The following is a 21,103-nucleotide window of genomic DNA, read 5'->3' as shown; positions in this document are numbered from 1 at the left end:
GTCATGCTCCAAAAGCCTCTCATTACACATATTCCTAACTACACATCATTTGCAGCAAATGCAATAAAGTGAGGCACTTGCTGTCATGTGACGTTCAAAAGTACTTGGGTGACAAAAAAAAATAGGTAGTTGGACCCAGCTGACATAATAGCCTCACCTTGTATTCAATGTGAGCTGCTGTGCTTTTGGTGCTCTCGAGTTGCTCCACCAGAGAAATATCACCCAGAAAATTACCATGGGCTGAAGAGAGGCGACTCAACAGGTCGTCCTCCAACCTCTTAAGCTCAATCTTGAAGTGGTTTTGCTGCATGGTCAGCCCCATCTTGAGAACCGTGCACAGAACAACTCAGACTTTTTTATTTGGTATTATGAACTGATGTCTTGCATATAAAATCACTGATAAAAAGTATTTACTGTGTTTAACAGTCTACATATCATTAAATGCTTAAGGATTCACCTTTAGGGCCTCTAGGTCGGGCCTTTCCTGGGACACTACCTGTCCCAGCAGCTGTTCCTCCAGACCCACAGGAGTCACTGTGAAGTTGATGAGTGTTGTCTGGGCCTGGAGCTCAGGAGGGAAATGGGGATTGGCCAACTTGGTGTGGATGATGAGTTGAAAGTCGCTGTTGTATTCACACTCCTTGCCCCCAATTCGAATGTACCTGGATTCCAGGGGAATACAGTTTTTAAAAAATAAGCTCAGAAAATTAAGCGCTGTGTGGTATTATTCCTTTAAGGAAAGCTCACTGGTGATACATTTAATGTAGATGACAGTTGACTGAAACTTTACTGTACAATAGATCCATTTGACAAAACAATTCAAACTCGAGGTCCACTTACTCGCTCACCTTTTTTAGGACTAGAAGATCTAAAAGAGATCTTATCAGCTACTGAGCTTGTATGTTTACAGATACATTTCCATGAAAAAAGGAGCAAATTAACTGGTTTAACGCGCCAGAAAAAGTAAGTCAAAGAGTTAGGATTGTTACGGTACTTATTTCCAAGGTCAAGTATGAACTTTTATGTTTAGAGTTATTGTCTAAAGATCTGAAATCACTTTGCTGAAAACCTAGTAGTAATTATGTTTTTCTCCCTGATAAGAACAAAGAATCTAATTTCAAAAACGGCAGCACGGTTAAAATTGCTCTGGTTGGCTTCTTTCTTCCGATCATTAGACTTTCAAAGTGAGAATGTGAAACATTAATGATTAGATGACGACTAGATGATTTTCACCAGTGCCTTCATTTAAACATTGCAGGCAATTTCAATTATGACTGAATGATGATGATTCTATAGAATATTTGAAGTGTGGCGGTGCAAACCCTCTGTAGCTTTTTTGTCCTGAGCATCTGAGCGCACCGACCTCTCACTTTCATGCATTGCAATTTCAACAGAGGAAAGAACTTCACTTTGGCTCCAAATGTCACTCATACCGTAGACAAATAATGTTGAAAAATTATGAAAGATCACCATAGCAGCCAATATTTATATATTCCTGCATTTAAATCAAATTAGCGATGGCTTGACGAACCTGGTGGCTTTTCATTTTTCTCTAATTACCCCTTGGATGTCAGGCAAGGCCCCAATTTTACGACACAAGTTCCTCATGGCCTGGGTCTGGTTCAACTCTATATCTTCACAAGCCAGAATTAATGTACTATTGATAGAACCATTACTCCACCAAATTAAAGTCCTTGCTGATGGATTGGCTTGTAGTCTTCCGTCAGCCATGAAAGGAATAATTAGTATTCATTACTTCACACTCTACAACATTCCAATTATTAATGAACTTCAGCTGTGGACCCCCACCAGATCCATCATGGCTGCCCCAGCAGGTTGTATTAATCATCGACAGAAACAAGTGTGTGGGTCATCTACAAGGGATAAACTTATAATCAGATTTACTATGATGAATTGTTACGTCTGGACAGACAGGATTTCAGAAAAAGTTCAATGAACATGTGCCAAGCTATTCAATATTCATGGTCATACATAGATCAAAGCAAGAAAGATGTAAACATTTTTGAGGGGGATGTCAAAGCAGAACGTCAATATGTGGTAGTTTCTATTTACACTGCTGTTGGTTGTCCCGTTATGGAAATTTGCTGGATTTTGCCTGTTGAGGGTAATTGGTCACTGAATAAAGGTAATTACAGAGCAGCTATTTTGGTGGCACTGTTATATTTGTGAAGCAGATTACATTGGGGTAGAAGTTGTCATGTCACAGGGTGTTTTGAACAAGTGCCAGTTTGGATAGCATGTATAAAGCTAAATGATTTAAAGTAAAGTAGCATTACTGGTAAAGCCTTATTCATAATAATTATACAAAATACCGATGTGTGACCTTACTACTTGACAATAAACCTCACGTAATGATTCAAAATAATCCAGATACTACTACTAAGTAATTTTAGTGAGTGTAAAGTTCATTCAGTAATATTATTATTTGGTTTCCAAATATATAAATGCAGACAAATGACATCAAATCCCGTATTAGCATTAAGCAATTATTGAAGCTGAATTGAGTTTGCCATAATGATCGAGGACCACTGAATTTAGTGTGTTACTGGCCATCTTTTTGTGGGAGACAGGAGACCTTATACATAACCATGACTGTCCTCAATTCAGCTTTTACACTGACGCTCAGCTGTTCAATATTCATCACACTAAAGAATATGAACACACAAATATACATCTATCACCCATCTTGAGGGGCCAATCAATACGTTGGCCTCAGAGAGTCAGAACACGTGCAGCAAATTCATTTATAATCTAAAGAGTGGGCAATAATAAAGCATTCAGTCATTTCTAACTGGTGTTTCAATGTTCAGTGAGATTCAACCATCTGGCAAATCTGCTTCTATTGTCTAACTCCCCTGACACATTGGGACGAGTTGTGGGCATATTGACGTGTGTATCAACAGGGATAAAAAAAACGTACATTGATTACCATGTTTTGGTGTGCAACCGCCCCATGCAAAATAGCTTCAAGAAAACAAAGCACTTGCCATTTTTTGAAACCTTTAAGTACGCAGTACTAACCTTCCTTTTTTAATAGTGTTTCTACCCAGCAGGGGCTCAAGGACTGGGTCTACCTTTTCCGGCAGATTCTCTATCAGAACTGTTTCACCACAGGCAAGGGCTTTTTCGATCACATCTAGATACCTACAGAATAAAAAAAGAAACTGAATAAAACAGGTGAAAAGTATGTGGTATGGCATGCTCATATATTAGCAGTCCCTGTGGATGTTATTAAAGGGGAAATGTTTTAGTCTCTGAAAAATAGGGATTAACAACAGAATCAACAACATAAAACACACAGGGGTACATTAAAATGCCATTGTAACTGCGATCTAATTTCATATCCTTCTCACCCTTTCTGTCCCAGCTGCACCACCCTCAGATCTGACCCTAGCCGGTTTCTGATCCACTTGATACCCTGCTGCTGTGGGTCGATGATGAGCGGCCAACGCTCACTGGTGGTCAGGATGGAAGCGTTCTCGGTGGACATCCTATCATTTGGCAGGCCCTGGTTATGCCAGGCAGCCACAGTGGCATCATCTGTAAGCATGAGGATCGGATCCAGGCCGTCTGTCAGGGGTACAGAGACCTGGAACAAAAACCGAGGGATGATGTCACTCTAGATGGATGTGACAACTGCAGTCTAAACAACATAAAGTCTGTTGAAAAATTGGCCTTACCTTCTGAGACTGAAGGAAAGGGATCCATACATTGTTAAGGAGTTCCATACGATACAGTCTGGTAAAGTATCCCATGTAAGAGATGAATGCTGAAGTAATGAGGACATCACCACACAGGGTTTTCTGTTGCTTTTCATACTCAACAATTGTCTGGGACCAGCGCTCCTTCTCTGACTGCAAGACACAAAGACCAATATCGTTTTAAAAATATGCAGGAGACACACAAAACAAAACTGATTTAGAAGGAGAGTGCTCCTCCCATCTGAAGATGGTTAAAAACAAAGAACCTACACTCCAGGGAACTGTACATGCTGGGTAACTTCCCACTCCATTTATTGTAAAAAATTAAGAAGATGTAAGCAGTAAAGCATGCAACTGCAATTCACTTAAAATAGCTTTGGAAGTTTGGCTGTAGATTCACTCCACATCAATTTAGCATTCATTTAAACCTTCAATACTGTGACTGTGACAGCACTAAAACAATAAATCATACATGGCATTTTCTTACAAGGGGCTGTGGATCAAGAATATGTCACATAATAAATTCTCAGACAGTTAAAAATCACTATAATTTTACTCTAATGTATTATGGATTGCCTGTAATATCACTCAGTCTGCGGTGAGACATTGTTAATTTCCAACAGCTGTTGAGGCTTTGAGGTAAGTTAATGATTAAATATAGACGGCCTGATTTATTAGACTGAACACTATTGCTTCCAGGTCAATGCCATAAAGACAAAACATTTATCTTGATATGCTTAAAAGCCAAGCTGGTCCATGCAAACCATATTTATTTTCTGGAATAAGAAAACTTACAAATAGCCACTGAAATGGCCGTCCTTTATTTCATATTAGCATCCATAAAACAATAGATTTTGCAGCCTGAAAAAGGCATGCACAAGAACACTAAATAATTCAATATAATATTCAGTAAGTAATATGCAAATATGTTATATGTATATATTCCATAACTTCTCCTTGATACTTTTTCAATTTGTCCAAAATATAATTGAGATTTTTTTTTGTACAATACAAACTAGAGATTGCACACACACACACACACACACACACACACACACACACACACACACACACACACACACACACACACACACACACACACACACACACACACACACACACACACACACACACACACACACACACACACACACACACACACACACACACACACACAACAAACACACACTACACATATTTATGTACACAGTAAATACATATATATTCTATAACTACACAACCTCTCTGCTGCTGTGTGTAGTGTTCTTGCAATCTCTCTGCCTTTGGTTTTTTGGAAACCATTCAGCCAGCCAGTTGCCCAGTTCAGCCATGCGTTTTCTGTGGTACAACCCTCTCTACCTGTCTCACAAGTCTCCAGTATGCTGCTGGGCCAGGCTGTAAAATCTCCCTTAGCCTGGTCTACTCACTGTCAGGCTAGCTTGCCAGGATATAACAACTTCTAGTCCAGATTACTGATGCAATTCGATTATCAGTGCCTCTCCATGCATGACTCCGGCAAATGGACAGTTTACTTTATGCCAGGTCAGCTCCAATGACACCAAGAAACTCCTCTATCTCTCCTTGTTTACCTCTAAACCTCTGACCAGCCGGTTGGCCAGCTTTATAGTCTGGTTGGTGCGCATAACCTCCTCCTGACAACAGATTTTCTCAGCTGTAGCCCTTTCAACTTGAGATGTTAGGCTCCGGAGGCTGGCATCAAGATCCTGGAGAAACAAACCAGAAAATCACAAAATTTAGACACCATTGAGAAAATCTAGCTTTTAGACTAAGTGACTTTAAGTATAATTAAGTATAATAATAACATTGCACTCACAACCAATTTCTTTTGAACTGCTAACATTTTGGCTGTTGCTGTCTCTAGTTCTGCATTAGCCTGTGATAGTGCATGTCTCTTCGGAATCACATCACAGTAAATCTGCAAAAAAGGAGGCATATTTTATGAAAGTTCCATAATAAGGAACAAATTGTGCATAAAATACAAGAAATGTATTAACATTTATAATAACTACAACTTATCTGAAGGCATGTCCTGACCTCATAGTATCTGACAATGTTAATAGTCCAGGCACAGAGACCAGCTGCAGCTGTAGATTTGGTCCGAACTAGATCAGGGTGGAACTCTGGGTTTCTCAGATACTCTTGTTTCACCACAGTCAAACAGACCTCAGGGACATGTTCCTTGTCATATGACACCAGGGCCTGAAGGAAGTCATCCACCTATCAGACGCAAACATATATACAGAGGATATGCCTGCAATCGTCATTTTGGGCTAATGCCAGTCTAAAATCAATTGCTGTTACAAAGAATTTGCTTTTCAATAAAACCTGAAAAATCATCCACACATAGAACATGTAAGAAAATCAAAACTTAATGCTATGTTTACATGACACAGTCCCACACAACAAGGATTATAATTGGATTTCTTTCTCCATTAAACTCCACACTAAATATATAATCTCTGTTTTTATGTATGTTATTTATGAATGTAATTGGTATGTTCCAATCCTTAGTTTAATACTTGGCAGTGATGAGAACAGACTCTAAATTGTCACAATGAAAAAGCATAGTGTTCTAACACTGACTTCCTGAATTCATTTAAATATGCATGTTGAATATTAAATGCAAATGTATCATCTAGAATGTAAAAGGTTTTTTATAAGTTTCAAATAAGAAACCTGCATTTACCTCCATTTCATGCTAAATGCTACAGGCTTATTAAAAAACTAATACGTCTTTCAATGGCCACACATAGACGAATAGCGGCTAGAGGTTGAGAATCGAGTCAACACACTTGCTCCCGCACTGAGTGAGCATATTCATAGAGCCATCCGGCTGTAGTCTGAGCATTTGAGAGATGCTGGGCAGGGCCAGGGTCAAGGCCCACACGCAAATTAGATTGGCATTAATCAGGCAGATGTGATTGACATGATGACAGCTTAACCTTGCCCATGAAGGCCCGTGCCGCCTTCCAGCTCCGATCTTTAGGCACTCGACCACGGGGAGCTAGCAGAACCATCACAGCTGCTGCCACGTTTATAACTGCCACTGGAGGGTTTGGAAAGGCCTTCAACTCAGTAAGATTCACCTAAAAAGAATTATAAACATTATATTGTCTTTAGAATGAGTGAAGATTTGATGGATTTTTTTCTTGTTTGATAAAATGAAGCACCTTGTTGAGAGTGTCCAGTGCTGCTGTGGCAGCTGTCAGTGAGGGCTCTGCCTTGGCTAGGTCATTTTCACACTCCCTCTGTTTGACTAAGACTTCTGCCTGGATGACAGCAACCTGTACAAAAGCAAAAATGTATGTAGTAAATGGTGTAGATTGCAGAGTGCAATTTCAAAAAGTGAATCAAAACTAATATGCGGTAATATATCTCACCTTTTGTGCCTCAACATCGGCAGCCTCTCTCTTGCTGCTAACCCTCTCAGTCTGCAGTCCAATCTTTGTAATTAGAGCCTCAATATTCTGTTTTTTAAAGGTCAGCTCAGCTTCTTGGGATGCCAATTTAGCTTTTAGATCCTCCACCTTAAACAGGGAAAAATTATTACACATTCTTCAATGCGTAATATACTCAATGTCAGGGAAAACCCCACACTGTTTAAATGGAAGACCACTACTACAGTATTCTTAATTTTTCTACCTCTACCCGATGCCTCTAACCCTGATTTCAGACCCCTACAGTATATAATAAAGACTCTTACCTGAGCTGCAGTGGTTTGGAGCTTTTGAAGGCCGCTGTCAAGCCGGTTCATCTTGTACTGGAGCTGAGCACGGCTCTTCTCCAGAAGGTTTCTGTACAAGGTGATTTGCTGGAGAAAGCTCTTGGGGGTGGTGTAATTGTACCTCTTCTCATTGCGCTGGTATTTTTCACTTGCCTGGTTGACACTGGTGTGAACGTAGGCCATGAAAAGACTGATGGATTCCTGGACGGCAGGCTGTAAAAATAAGCAGACAAGGGGGGAGAGGGGAGTACAGGGTGAGCTGAATTGAGTGGAGTTTAACATCCCCAACCTGATGGGGACTGAAATATTATCTTCATAAATTTTGAATTCATCTACAAGTTTTGCCACCTTACTTCACCGACCCTGACTTACTCAATCTGATATTTAGGTGCAGCTAGCAGGAATGATTAGGCTTTGAAACCTCTGTGAAAATAATGTGTTTAGACCACTGACATGCAGCTTGTAAAACATGCACACTGTTTACATTATCGCCAATGTCCTCCAACTTTCTAAACACTGTCTACAGCTGCTGTTGGACCACATTTCAACTAGGTATTCATCATACGGTGCTCAATGGCACAGGGCCTCTATTAATCATACAGTTAGCAATCAATTAAAGCAAAAACAAATGAGCAGACAATACAAGGATCAAACCTAACCATAACTCACAAAAAAAACATTGTTAATGATCACGCAGCCAGTAGGGAAAAAAAATCATTATTAATTAAGATCTGACATAATGCTTTTTGACAAAGCATGCTATCTTCAGTTGAGATGCGAAAGAAGTTCTCATTGATTGGTCCTGTGTAACAACTATCAATGGGTTGTGCATTTCTAACTTTAAATAAATGATCATTTCTGGTTTCCCAGCCTTAAAGAAGATCATTTCTGGTTTCCCAGCCTTAAAGAAGATAAACAATCATTCATTACTTTAAATATATAGTAATTTCTCACATATTGTTTTGTTTCGCTCAAGATATTGTGTTATTAATGTACATTAGCTTAAACAGGAAGTCCTCTCTGCATCCACAAAAGGAAAATTATTAAGTCCTCCTCTGAATACCTTTCTATTACTATAACCTTACTACTACTTGGGCTGCAAATAAAGATTATTTTCTTTTGATTCATCTGCTGATTATTTACTTGATAAATCTTGATTAATAGTCTATAACATGTCAGAAAATTGCCCATTGTAGTGTTTTCATATATCTTGTTTTGTCTGATCAATAACTCAAAGATATTCAGTTTACAATCATGTACTGTATGACAGCAAATGCATTTTTGCTTAAAAATGACTAAAACAATTATTCGATTATTATCGGCAGATTTTCTCTCAATCTATTAAATGACTTATCGTTGAGACTCTAACTATCATACCCACGCTTGAATACTGGTCTATTACAGCTGCTGCTGCAGTCTTCTCAGCTACACATCCCACCTCTAATAATATTAGTGCTGAAATTGCCTCTACTATTTTTACTTAAATACTAATAAGTAGTACAGTAGCTAGAAACACACACACGCACGCACGCACACACGCACACACGCACGCACACACACACACACACACACACACACACACACAGGAGAGTAATAGTCTGGCACATGTTCACATATGTGATGACACTTCCTGGTTGTGACAGCTGTGCCTCCTTAGAGGGTCGTTATGTCCTTAATCACTCTTCTCTCATTAACATAAATGATCCCGGGTTGTGATCGTTCCACTGCTATGATGGAAAACAATGATATGCCTGCACTCACTGTGAGTCTCCAGGCATGTGTTCAGCAATTTGTCAGTACCTCAGCAGAGAACTAATGATGAGGGATCTATGGAAAAGTTAATCCAGCTGCACTGTAGTAATTAGAAGGTGTTCATTAAAGTCTAACACAGTCTAGAATAAGGGGGTACACAGCAAAACTAAGGAAGATACTATACTGTATGTCACAGCCATAGATGCATCTCTCACAGATAATATTGTTATTTGCAATAATATTACATAGTTTACATGTGTGCAATGGAGGCCCAGAGCCACAAAATGACCATTCCATTCATAATTAGACTATTAGGATGAGTCAGATGGTCTGATGAAGCACTTGGTTCAAAATCCTAACCTCAATGTCTTCAATCTCCTGGATAAATCTGTAGCTGACCGACTGCAGAGCTTCTGTGGTCCAAGGATGGAACCAGTCAATGGTGGTGCACTGGATGAGAGCAGGGAATCGACGGGCCCTAACACGAAGGGTACTGCCCACTGGAGACAAACACAGTACCACCTACAAAGAAGGAAGAAGGGAGACAAAGAGTCACAAAAGCAGATATACAAAAACAGGTCTGTACAGCCCCATACATCCCATCCCCTTAGATATCCAGCCTAGGGCACATAGGGAACATCAACGCAGGCCATAGATATTGCAGATGCATCCAAAAGGGAAACCCATAACTGGCAGCCTTCTGTACCCCCACTTTCATCATTTTGGCATGTAGACAGGCAACCACATTCCCAGTTGGCTGGAGCAGACGGTGACGCTACCAGAGGCCCTGGCGCAAAGATTAACTGGATGGCATAAATGTGTACTGAGACAAGAATTTCCTTCCTTTTACCCCCCCTGATTGTCTGGCTCTGTTGATTCAGGCTGTCAAGCATATTTAATAACACTACACAGTAGCTGTGCTTAATTTTGTAGCTCAAACAGCATACAGACTATGTGTAGTATGTTCACATCTATTTCTTGTTGTGAATGTTAGCGGAGGCCCATTCAAGTGCTATCAAGATCATCTATCATCATTTGATTTGTGTTGGTCATTTTATGTGCCCTCTACTTCAAAAGTTAAAACAATCTGAATTTTTTTGCTGGCTAGTAAATAAAAAACAAGCAGCCAACAGACTACAGCTGAAATGCCACAAGTATGATTAACAGCAGCTAGATGTTGCTCTATGTAATATTCAAGTCAATTAAAATGTTGCTGCTGTAATGTGGAAATTAACCTTAACTGAACTGTATGTAAAATAATCTACTGCCCTTCAAAGCCCACTTTGGCCAGACTAAAAAACTTAGAATGAAATAATGATAAATAATAAAAAATCAATTGTTTTTAGTCTCTAAAATTTAGTTATAGGTCCTATCCTAGAAATGATAATATCTAATGAAGAAATAATACAATACAACAGAAAGCAGCTCAACTAGAAATCACAGAATAGCATTGACAGACAACTGAACAATTATCAAGACAAAATCTGCTTAAGTGAAAGAGCAATAATAAATCAGTAACTTTCATTCTTTAGATTGATAAAGCTAGAAGCACTGGTGAACAATGATGTCTTTAGAAAGAGAAGACTAGACCGTGAGCTGTAGTCGAACTCGGTCAGTGAAGAATCTCCAGCAGTTCTCCTTGCTGTCCAGCAGTCCGAGGGCTCGAACCTCAGTTCTTACACCTGACACTATACCTTCGATCTCCTCCTCACTGAAGAGCTCAGGAACTTCTCCTGGAGGAAAAGGCGCAATCATATTCACATTCTGACAAGCACTAGCAATCTATATTCAGTCACTCTGATTTCAAAGACTGAACAAGTTAAGATAACTGATGGTGTACATTCATGAAGAAAATGTTATGATGACAACAGGCATGTTCTCTGAGGCAGACATGCTAAAACACAGTAGGAGTATTGTGGAGTTCAGGTCTGACCTGATGCCAGTAAGTCATTAATAATGACCAGAAAACGCTCATCAAGTATCTGTGCATCAGTCAGGAGCAGAGCCACGCGCTGGTTCTCCAATCCAGTCTTTAGGAACAAGCCAGCCAGATCCATCTTAATAAAAACAACACATGCCACAAAGGACACCTGCTGTATAAGGTTCACACTGATATGGAGTCCAATAGAGAATTTCAAATCAGCAATAATCAATGACATAATGCATGTCCCATGATAGCGCACTGTTTTTCTGAGAGGCTATTAGATGATTAAATTGACAAACTTGCTTCATCAATGAGGTATTGAAACATTTCCCAGTGGCTTTAAATGGTATCCGACAAGTATTTCCCGCGTCAGTGGGGATACTGAATGGAACTGATTTACATCAATAACCTGAATGCAGCCAGAAGGAAAATTGATCTAGGGATTTTTTTAATTAAAGAAACCTTGTCTTAAAATAGGAAGGATTGTAACTACAAGCTGGTCACTTAAGGTTTATACTTTTTCATAAAATACATAATACATATTTTATGAAGTTATACTCTGCTTGGTTTTCTGTCTGGCTGCAACCTATTAACAACATAAATATTTACCTTGAGGTCCTGGATGCTATAACCCTTACTCAGAGTGATTTGGAAGACTTCCACAGAGGATATGTAGGCAGCCAGACAAGTCAAGCTCTGCTTCCCGCTGCCCCCGACCCCAACCAGTAAGCCATGACCCCTTGGAGACTCCAGGATACGACTGATGCGACAGCTGGTAACCACAGAATCTTTGTTATGCCATGAAACAACTCTATCCAACCTAATAAAATAAATATATTATTAACTTCCCTTTCTGCATTAAACATCTTCATACTTCTAAAAAAGAATGCTTATGTAATTTTCTTAGGACGTAGCTCTCTCTTCTAGTTGATGGGAATCATTTTATTAGTTCACTATGATCATTGTAATTATTACTATGATATGTGAACCAGCTATACTTACACATGTTGCATGGCATCTTCAAACAGTACAAGATTCATGGCTGCATTGAGCTCATTGTAGCTCTCCAGGGCATCTGTGAGGACAGACCTGAGCACAGCCCAGTCTGTAACAGGAGCATAGGAGGCTTCATCGCCCATTTGGGCAAAGTGGCAATAGAGGAGGGGCTGCTTTGTCACCTTTTTGTCCTCCAGTCCCTGGAAGAGGACAAGCATAATAAATCACTGAGATCTCTTGGTCAATGTTGTTATCTGAAGGTGAGGAACAGAAATTAATACTGTTTACACCATTTATCAGAATCTTTATTGGACCTCAAAGTATTCATGCACAATCTCCATCTGGAGCTTCCGGAAGAGATGCAGGTCCTTGACATCTACCAGTCTGTCTGAGTACACTCTGCAGGACTCATGGAGCCACAGCAGTGCCAGGTCAGTGCTTTCTTCCACAATGTCAGGCCCAGCGAAGAGGATGCCCTGAATAACACGGATTATCATATAAATATATAACCTTTCATTCAAAAGTACAATTGCAAAAAATTCTTATTACCAGTACTACCTGAAAGATGTTAGACAAGTCTCGTAGATTAAATGTGTAGTGAAATTTGATGGCTGTGGGCAGAAAGTTGTGAACCATCTTGTGATTAAGAGCTATGGCAGCTTGGACCACAGCTACAGCGCTCCTCTGAACCTGAGGACTGAAGAGCTGCTGCTTCAGGTGGCCACACAGTATCTGACTGAAGATTGACATCTGAGTCTCAGACGAAGGAAAGTTCACCGCAAACACTGAGAAATGTCTCTGCAGAGTAAAGGCACAACCAAACTTCACAAAACGTATATCTTAATATTATGTTAATTATTAAAAGATAATATTTTAGGGATTACTATAATTTAACCCCAAAATGTTCAAATACATAATTGGCAGCAGTTTTGAATAAGAACTAATTTAACTGGAACTACTGTATGCATTTAAACTACATGTTACATACTTTTGATAGTAGTAGAAGGATTAGTAATAGTTCCTACATTGTTAAACTACATCAAAAAACGACAACTACATAAAAAAATCGGTTTTGTTTTATGCTCCAAACCACAGGAGATTTGAGATAAATTTTCCTGGTATCATAATTGCAGTTTTTTTTCTCAATGCTTATCCTTTTCTCTGCAAAAACAAGTAAGTAAAATAAAATTCTGAGAGGTTTCTGCAGATGAAGATTCACTTTTGATACATATTGTCTCTTGACAGCACTAATGGATAAACTGCGCCTTTGTCAAAGGGAGCTTTGACATAACAATCTGCGCACCAATTCACTCATATCTCAATCTATACTATCTTAAAATTATACTATTCTTAAAACATTGAGTGTGTATAAGACTGCATTGAAAAATAAATTACACTTCTTTAAATTCAACATCAGAAAAGACTAAGGGCAATTTAACTGGGAAACATACTTGTAGTCTGGGGTTGATAGCAAAGCTCCCTGCAGTTGGATTCATGCAGGCAATGTACTGGGTATTGTGTATTTCTTTTAGGCTCAGTTTCTGTCTGTCATACCTACAGAGAGCAAGAAAACGTGGCTTGGTTTAATAAGCAGAACACACCATCTTTTGTCAAGATCTTTCATGTGGTGATATAAGACTTAAATACAGACAAAAAGCGTGTGGGATGTCTTCTCACCAGTGCCCATAATCCAGATGCTGACGTATAAGTGTGTGAGGTTCCACTGTTCCATAACTGTCGACAGCTGGCATGTTAATATCATCGATAAAGTAGACCATACTCTTGTTTCCTATGGGGGAGTAGCTTCTGCCTGCTCTTTTCTCTAGTTGACGCTCAAGAATCACTACAAGAGAACGCAAAGTGACCTCAGTTACATACATACAAGACAAACAATCCTTTTTTTTTAAAAGAACTACAGTAATCTTACAATAGTCAAATCAACTTTGGAAATGCAGAGATGACTAAGGTAAGGATTGCAATCATACCTGAGGGTGAAGTTTTCTCCCACTCCGCTCTTTCTGAGTCACAGCATTACCAGCAGATGGTGCTACAGTTTACTTGATGTGCAAGTAGTCAGTACTAAAGAACAATCAAACACCTCACCCTGCAGCATGAAGGAGGTAGTGTAGTAGTTGAAGGGTACTTTTGTAGTCATGTAACTCTCAGACAGACAGTCAAACTTGTTCTTGACAAGTGCAGTCTTTCCCACTCCAGCATTCCCCACAAGCATCACTGGCTGTCTCCTCTCCAGCAACAAGTCCATGAAGTACCGAAGACGCAAAGTCTCTGCTGTGTGTACCAGAACAGCCTGCAATCATAGAAACAGCAGGAAGACAGAGAGCAGAAACATACATAGTTATTATGGCTTTCTTTGAGTGTGATTTATTGACAGACATGTGTTCAGTGAATTGTATGTGATTTATAATTTCTTGTATATCCCCAGTACACCACAACTATTCTGTCATAATAGCATCATTTGCTCAGAACAAAACCCCACTAATTATGGCTCAGCAAGAGCCTTTGGAGCATTCACAGCTGTACGCAGGAGCATAAAGAAAGACAATAGAGCGTGGGTGATAGCTCAAGCCTTGTTGCTCATGCCTTCACCCCCACACAGTCTGGTATGGGGTGTAGTAGATGGTAATCAGACACAGTGGAAAGCCTATCATCCATTCTAGCACCCCTGCCATAACCTCATGATTGGACTTTACCCTCCCTTATTATGTTCACTGATGCATAGATATATTTTTAATATGATTGTATTGTTCATTTTTAGTTATTTTTCTTTGAGAAGGTTGCTTGTGATCGTGTGTGATTATTTGTCAAACTGCTTTGAAAAGTCTGTTTCTGGAGTTGCATGACAGGTCCTACTCTCCCATATTTATAGCACTTTATATGTTCTTACCTGCAATGGTGTACAAGTTTCCATTTCAAATGGAGGCACAGTATCACTCCAGGGCAGAAACCGTCTGGCTTGAGGGTCAAGGTAGTAGTCAAACACGGTCCCCTGTGCTGGTAGCTTCACAGTCTTCATTTCTTTGATCCACCACTGACTGAACTCCACCCGGTAATCATAGAGCTGGACAAATTATTGAAGATATGATATAAGGCAGCAATTAATATCATTTCAATGTTCAACCCCGACATTAGTCTAAATCATTGACAGTTACACTTATATTATTCTTGGTCACATCACAGTCTTGACATGTCTGTCAGCATAAGGCATTATGTTGAGCCTCACCCATAGAAATTTAATTTAATTTAATTTCTATGGCCTCACCATATAGGTATTTCTACATTCCTGACAGAAGTACAAAGACAAATCAAGGAGTAAGCAGAGTGGTAACTAAGTGGACAATTACCAGGAGTATTAAATTATCACATTGCCGTCACAGTCCTTGGCGTTGCCTGCAGCGCTAATGCCCAGTTAGACATTTTGCTTTGAAAAATGCATTATTTCTGTCAAGAAACAACTGTTGAGTTTGGTGCACACTTCTCACCCGTTTATCATTTATTTAAATCAAATGTATTTTGTTTTCTTGTATTGCTTTTATTGTTTTACTATGTGTTGCTTTCTTTTATCATTTGTTTCTTGTGCTTTTACTGTGTAATACCGAAAGCACTTTGGATTGCCTTTGGGTATGAAATGTGAAAAATACATTAATTTGCCTTGTCTTGATATGAGATCAGAATTGTTATACCATACTCATTTTCATCCAGTTGATTTAAACCCAAGTAATACCTGATCTTGAAACAGGGCCCCACCAAAAGCCCAGATGCAGGCAAAGGAGAAGTAGGTCTCATAAAGCTCACGTGGAGAGTCAGATGGAATATCTTCTGATGTTAGAAGGCAGTCGAGCAAAGTGCAGAGTGTCTGAATGAGAAGAAAATAATAATAATAATGATAATAATAATTCATTGATTTTCATACTCTACATGAAAGAAATAAAATCACAGCTTGTGTGTTGTGTACCTGCACCATAGAATTTTCTGGGATAGGTGTGATGGTCTTGAATGTGTTTCTCATCTGTTCTAGACAACGAGGGACATATTTTTCAAACAGTATAGTGAGGTGGGCCCTTTCTGTCTGGCGTTCTCGTTGGTCAATCCAGCTGGAAACATACCTGAGCAGGAAGGAATGATTTTATAGTGTTGTGCTGATCTGAATCAGTGTCCCTTGTCTTTTGAGTATGATGCTTTTACACAACAATATCACTTAGGTGCAACAAGCACAACACATGATACAGACGATGATACAAAACAGCATTGGATTGAAAACCTAAAAAATGCTTTGATGTTATGTGAATACAATCTGTGTGACTCACGGGTTCCAGCCCAGGTCCTGTTGGTTTACATAGAGAATTCCTGCTCTGGACACAGTAGCGGGAGTGGCAGTCCTTAGATGACTGATTTCAAACACTAGTCTCATGGATGGAGTGAGTGGCACACGTTCATTACTGGCCAGAGTCAAGACCTGAAAGATGTTGTAATGCATTACTGTTTCCAAATATAATAACATTTGAATGGTCAATATGACGGACAAAACGCTGCCTAACGATAAGGAAAACAACTTCATATCTCATCGGGTTTGACATTTAGAATATTTTCAAAGGCACAAGATCACTGTGACATGATTCATCACTCTGGGAAAATACCTCCAAGTACTTACACTCCAGGAAGCGATTGCTGAAGGAGGGGGAAAGAAACATCTTTTTCTATCTATGCCACCTTGGTTGCTATGTGTTGTACAATAGTGTATGAGTGAACAGGAGGGAGGTACCTTGTTATCATCCATCACTGTGTTGAGTGATTCAATCCACATCGGATCAATGTCTCCATCCAACACAATCCACTTAGGTCCTGTGTGGAAGATGTTTGCTTGCTCTCGTATCAGTGATGATAGCAAACCTTATAAAGAAATAGAAGAATTCACACTGAGGTTACAAATTATTATCATGGTTTGCATCTTGTACGAGTAAGCACTGGTTCATGTGTTTTAAATGTTGTGATTCTCATTTAAAACCAGCTCTGTTTACCGTCTTTCCACTCTCGAGTAGCGTGATGGATAAAGCCAAACAATTCGTCTCTGTCTACTGCCTTTGGATTTAGGTCATTCCATACAGGCTTCCTCTTCAAGTTTACATAGGTTTTATGGAGAACTCTCAATATCTATTGAAAAGATAAAAACCTGACATTTGATATATTGCAAAAATAGATGGAGCATTTACTTTCACAATCTCATGGTGATAAAATCAAACCTGGCTTTTCCCAGTCCCTGCACTTCCAACTACAAAGACAGAATGACGCACTGCCATGAGTTCCTCCAATTGCACCACCTGACAAAATAAATGTTTAGAAAAAGATTAATTAATTATTTTTTTTTAAAGCATTCACCAGGTATACACCATATCATGTCAAACCCAAGTGGCAACATCTGGTACTAAAAAAATGCAGCCAACTTGTACATTAAGTGCAAAAAACAGCAATTCCTCAAATGACCACTTGAGGCTGGCTCCAAAAGTGAATGAATGCAACTTTACAGCAGAAATAAACATTTAAACACGTTTACATTCTGGTACAAAAAAAAAGGGTTTTGGTCTCTACAGCTCTACTAAGGATTAAAGGTATGCATAATTAAGGGCATGAACACTTTGAGTGACAGCTGGATGATGTCACAGAAGACTGTAGGCTTCATTCGGGCCGCCTCAGCTCAATCCACCTCTTTGTCCATTTTTGGATTAACAAGGAGGCGATGTCAGGCCCTGCCAAGATGGCGACGGCTGGAGCCACCAAGAGCGATCCACTTTAAGCTTCATTTTGGCTATGGGTGATGTCACTGAGACCAAATCCATATATTTTGCAGTCTATGTTCAAACCTTAAGGATGAATGTCTCCTCAGGCTGGAGTCGGAGTTCGAGTGTGGTCTTTCGGATGACCTTTTCGAATTCACAGTCTCTTTCTCTCTCCACTTCCAGGCCTGGGAACAGATCTCCCAGCAGTCCCAAGAAAATAGTCACGTCCTCAGTGACAATTTTAGGAATATTGAAGTCTCTCAGCGCACGCATCAGCACCTGGGAAGTAAAGTGCACTTATAGATTATATAAGACATTGAGTCTTCCTCTTGTGGCTGAGATGACACACACATGTACAGTAGGTCACCTGATTCTCTGGTATACTCATGTCTCCTCTCCTCAGTGCCCCTGCCACAACCAAAACAGACTTGACAGCACGCAAACCCCAATCATAGTGGTCCTAATAGACAAACAAGAATAGACAGCAAACATGTTTATTCCTGTGCTTACACTTAAACATAAATCATATCATGCGAAGTACTAAGATATAGAATGGTTCATGCATTGTCAGGCTCCTGAAGCATAGCAGAAAAGATGTATTATTGATGCTTTCTGTTCTAATCCAACATTATTATATATAACTGTGCTACTAAGTGATATTCTCCTACCTGCTTAGAGAGCAGTTCTTTGCAGAGAGAGTACAGAGTGATAAACTTCCTGGCTAACATCTTAGCACCACGGAAGCCCTCTGCCACCAGCATTATCTCACAAATAAGCTCAATGTCAGGCACCACCATGGCACAGGGTCTACAGCACGATACAGACAGTGCAGACAATAAACTTTATGCTGAGTAAAGGCACACTTTAAATAAATTTACTGTATCACTCTCACCTGAAAAGAGCTTTGAGGTTCTCAGGTAGCTCTGTCCTGCCTGCATAGCCAGGGTTCATAGTGATGAAAATCCCCACAGAGGGCTTTAAGACAATGTCTTTATCCAAGAACAGGAACCTGTGAGGTAGCATTGAGAATTAATACATTTCCACTCTAACAGCATTAAGGCTTCATGAGTTCAGCTTCAGCTGGTTACCTTTTCTTTTTAGAGCGAATGGCATCCTGTATAGTTTTGACCTGAACTGCTACAACTGACAGAACATCCACAGCGATGCGATTGAACTCATCAAAGCAGCCCCATGCTCCAGTCTGGGCCAGACCCTTGTAGATATTCCCAATTGACTGAACATGAACAAAATATTACATTTAAACACATGTTTACTGAAATATCTAATCAAGACATGAGCTGACCAAAAGGCATAATTATGAACCGTCCACTGGATTAATTTCACACCTTGTAGTCCATCTGTTCAGAACAGTTGAAGATGTATACCATCACACCCATGGCTCTGCCAAGATCCTTAGTGGTCTCAGTCTTTCCTGTTCCAGCGGGGCCAGCTGGGGCTCCACTCATGGTCAGGTGGAGTGACTGAGTTAAGGTGATGTAGCACCTAAACATACACAGAGACACACAAATGTGCTGTTCCGCCCTGCTAAATTTAGCAAATGTAATGAAACGTTACATGCATAGACTGAAAACTGATAAGCAGCAGAATTACCGGTCTGTGAGGGGAGTGATGACTAGACGAGGTGTATTTCCAAGATACTCATATGAGTAAAGGAACTGGGCATCACAGATGTTGACATAGCAGTGATGCTGTTGCTCATACCAGCAATGCCGGAGCTGGGAAAGCCACTGGAAGGCCTGTGAGGTGCTGACCTGTGAACACACATGGCTGCTGTTAAACTATGTAAAATAAATCATATGTCACAAGAGAAATGGGCAGTAGGTGGTATGACACCAATAACTGGTTCAAATGTTGTCTTGTTTTAGCTTAAGCCTACCGTCTATAATCTAGTCAAGCCATAATCAGGAACTGTATTCTTCCTTCTAGGTTTGTCATGGGTTTTTAATTGTTTTACTTAACATTTTAAGAAAGTTTGTTTTTCTTGTTGCTGCATTAAAAATGGAGAACTGAGCTGTTACCACATGGGCTGTGACTTTCAGAAAATTATATTCTAACCTTAGGAAAACAAAATTAGCTCAATCAGACTAAAAGAAAATGCTAATTATGGAATGATTCGAATGTGATTACCTTTTGGGAAACGAGGCTGGCAACAATATCTCTGGCATGTATATCAATAGTGCATAAAGTCATGATCTTCTGTCTATCGCCTGAGCTCAGCTCTCCCAGCAGCATGCCGATCAACAAGTTGAGTTGAGAAATCTGAAGGAGGAAAGAAAAACAGTCAAAGCAATGCTGAGGAAAATAGAAGTTAAGACATTAGTGCCAATTTAAATTCATTCAAGATTTAATTGGCAACAATCTGATATAAAAAAAACTGCATGGTTCATATTTCTTGTTTAACTTGTATTGTTAAGTATTAAAAGTCAATATAACTTAAATCCATGCAGAACAACATACACAGTCGGCATATAAATGTGGACAATTTGACAGAAACAGACAATAAAAAGTAGTCATTTGTTCTTGTTTTGACTAAAACATCACTGGATGTCTTGCATTTATCACTTGTTCTGTATGACAGCAAATCCAATCAGTGCAGTGCAGTGCGTTGAAGGGAGAAAGAGATTATTCAAACAGCAACCAAGGACATGCTAACCTTAAATAGTGCTGATGAAACTGACAAGAGTGATAATACAACTGTGAGTGTAGCCCACAACAAGTCCCTACAAACCCAGCTCAGGGCTACGACTCCGATGTTATTATGGCGGCATTATGGAAGATATGACCATCGTCTTTAGCAGTTGTCACTTCACTCACAGATTATACACAACTCAGAATCTTTACATTGAAATATATGTATCTGTGTATATGTGTGTGTAAATAACAATGTGAAATTAAGGCAGTAACCTTTTCCTAAATTTAATTTTATCGCAATAGTTTACACCTACTGTCAATTAGTGCATTAACTGATTTTTCAATACAACTTATAGTTATCCAATGACATTTATGTGAGTTACAGTATATCATTACCTGCATCTGTAAAATGTCTGGAGCCCAACATTTTTAACTTTAGCATCAGGAACTGCAAAATGAGGTCTCTGAAACACTAGGCCTACTGTGCCCCATTAAGCGAATATTTGCAATAATGTTAATA

General features: G+C 39.5%; 1 protein-coding gene across 1 annotated transcript in view; it reads right to left on the bottom strand.

Annotated features, from left to right (window-relative positions):
- The window catches only part of LOC310951007 (dynein axonemal heavy chain 11), a gene marked incomplete at both ends in the record, with an annotated part of 40,181 nt that overhangs the window by 6,644 nt on the left and 12,434 nt on the right, over positions 1–21,103 (bottom strand). The window contains 37 exons of the mRNA XM_083919067.1: positions 158–322; positions 458–662; positions 3,043–3,165; positions 3,375–3,610; positions 3,702–3,875; positions 5,312–5,446; positions 5,557–5,658; positions 5,778–5,960; positions 6,686–6,829; positions 6,914–7,027; positions 7,124–7,270; positions 7,447–7,680; positions 9,580–9,741; positions 10,810–10,952; positions 11,153–11,276; positions 11,753–11,915; positions 12,146–12,339; positions 12,454–12,615; positions 12,698–12,937; positions 13,591–13,693; positions 13,817–13,982; positions 14,243–14,447; positions 15,045–15,218; positions 15,882–16,013; positions 16,113–16,263; positions 16,465–16,613; positions 16,920–17,047; positions 17,176–17,308; positions 17,398–17,475; positions 18,016–18,210; positions 18,299–18,391; positions 18,600–18,738; positions 18,824–18,940; positions 19,020–19,165; positions 19,278–19,434; positions 19,543–19,703; positions 20,080–20,211. Of these exons, the coding sequence (XP_083775193.1) occupies positions 158–322; positions 458–662; positions 3,043–3,165; positions 3,375–3,610; positions 3,702–3,875; positions 5,312–5,446; positions 5,557–5,658; positions 5,778–5,960; positions 6,686–6,829; positions 6,914–7,027; positions 7,124–7,270; positions 7,447–7,680; positions 9,580–9,741; positions 10,810–10,952; positions 11,153–11,276; positions 11,753–11,915; positions 12,146–12,339; positions 12,454–12,615; positions 12,698–12,937; positions 13,591–13,693; positions 13,817–13,982; positions 14,243–14,447; positions 15,045–15,218; positions 15,882–16,013; positions 16,113–16,263; positions 16,465–16,613; positions 16,920–17,047; positions 17,176–17,308; positions 17,398–17,475; positions 18,016–18,210; positions 18,299–18,391; positions 18,600–18,738; positions 18,824–18,940; positions 19,020–19,165; positions 19,278–19,434; positions 19,543–19,703; positions 20,080–20,211 (5,709 nt within the window). The remainder of the gene's footprint in view (positions 1–157; positions 323–457; positions 663–3,042; positions 3,166–3,374; positions 3,611–3,701; positions 3,876–5,311; positions 5,447–5,556; positions 5,659–5,777; positions 5,961–6,685; positions 6,830–6,913; positions 7,028–7,123; positions 7,271–7,446; positions 7,681–9,579; positions 9,742–10,809; positions 10,953–11,152; positions 11,277–11,752; positions 11,916–12,145; positions 12,340–12,453; positions 12,616–12,697; positions 12,938–13,590; positions 13,694–13,816; positions 13,983–14,242; positions 14,448–15,044; positions 15,219–15,881; positions 16,014–16,112; positions 16,264–16,464; positions 16,614–16,919; positions 17,048–17,175; positions 17,309–17,397; positions 17,476–18,015; positions 18,211–18,298; positions 18,392–18,599; positions 18,739–18,823; positions 18,941–19,019; positions 19,166–19,277; positions 19,435–19,542; positions 19,704–20,079; positions 20,212–21,103) is intronic.

Source organism: Echiichthys vipera, assembly GCF_963691815.1.
Source record: "Echiichthys vipera genome assembly, chromosome: 8".
NCBI lineage: Eukaryota > Metazoa > Chordata > Actinopteri > Perciformes > Trachinidae > Echiichthys > Echiichthys vipera.
This window is presented reverse-complemented; position numbering and strand designations above follow the sequence as displayed.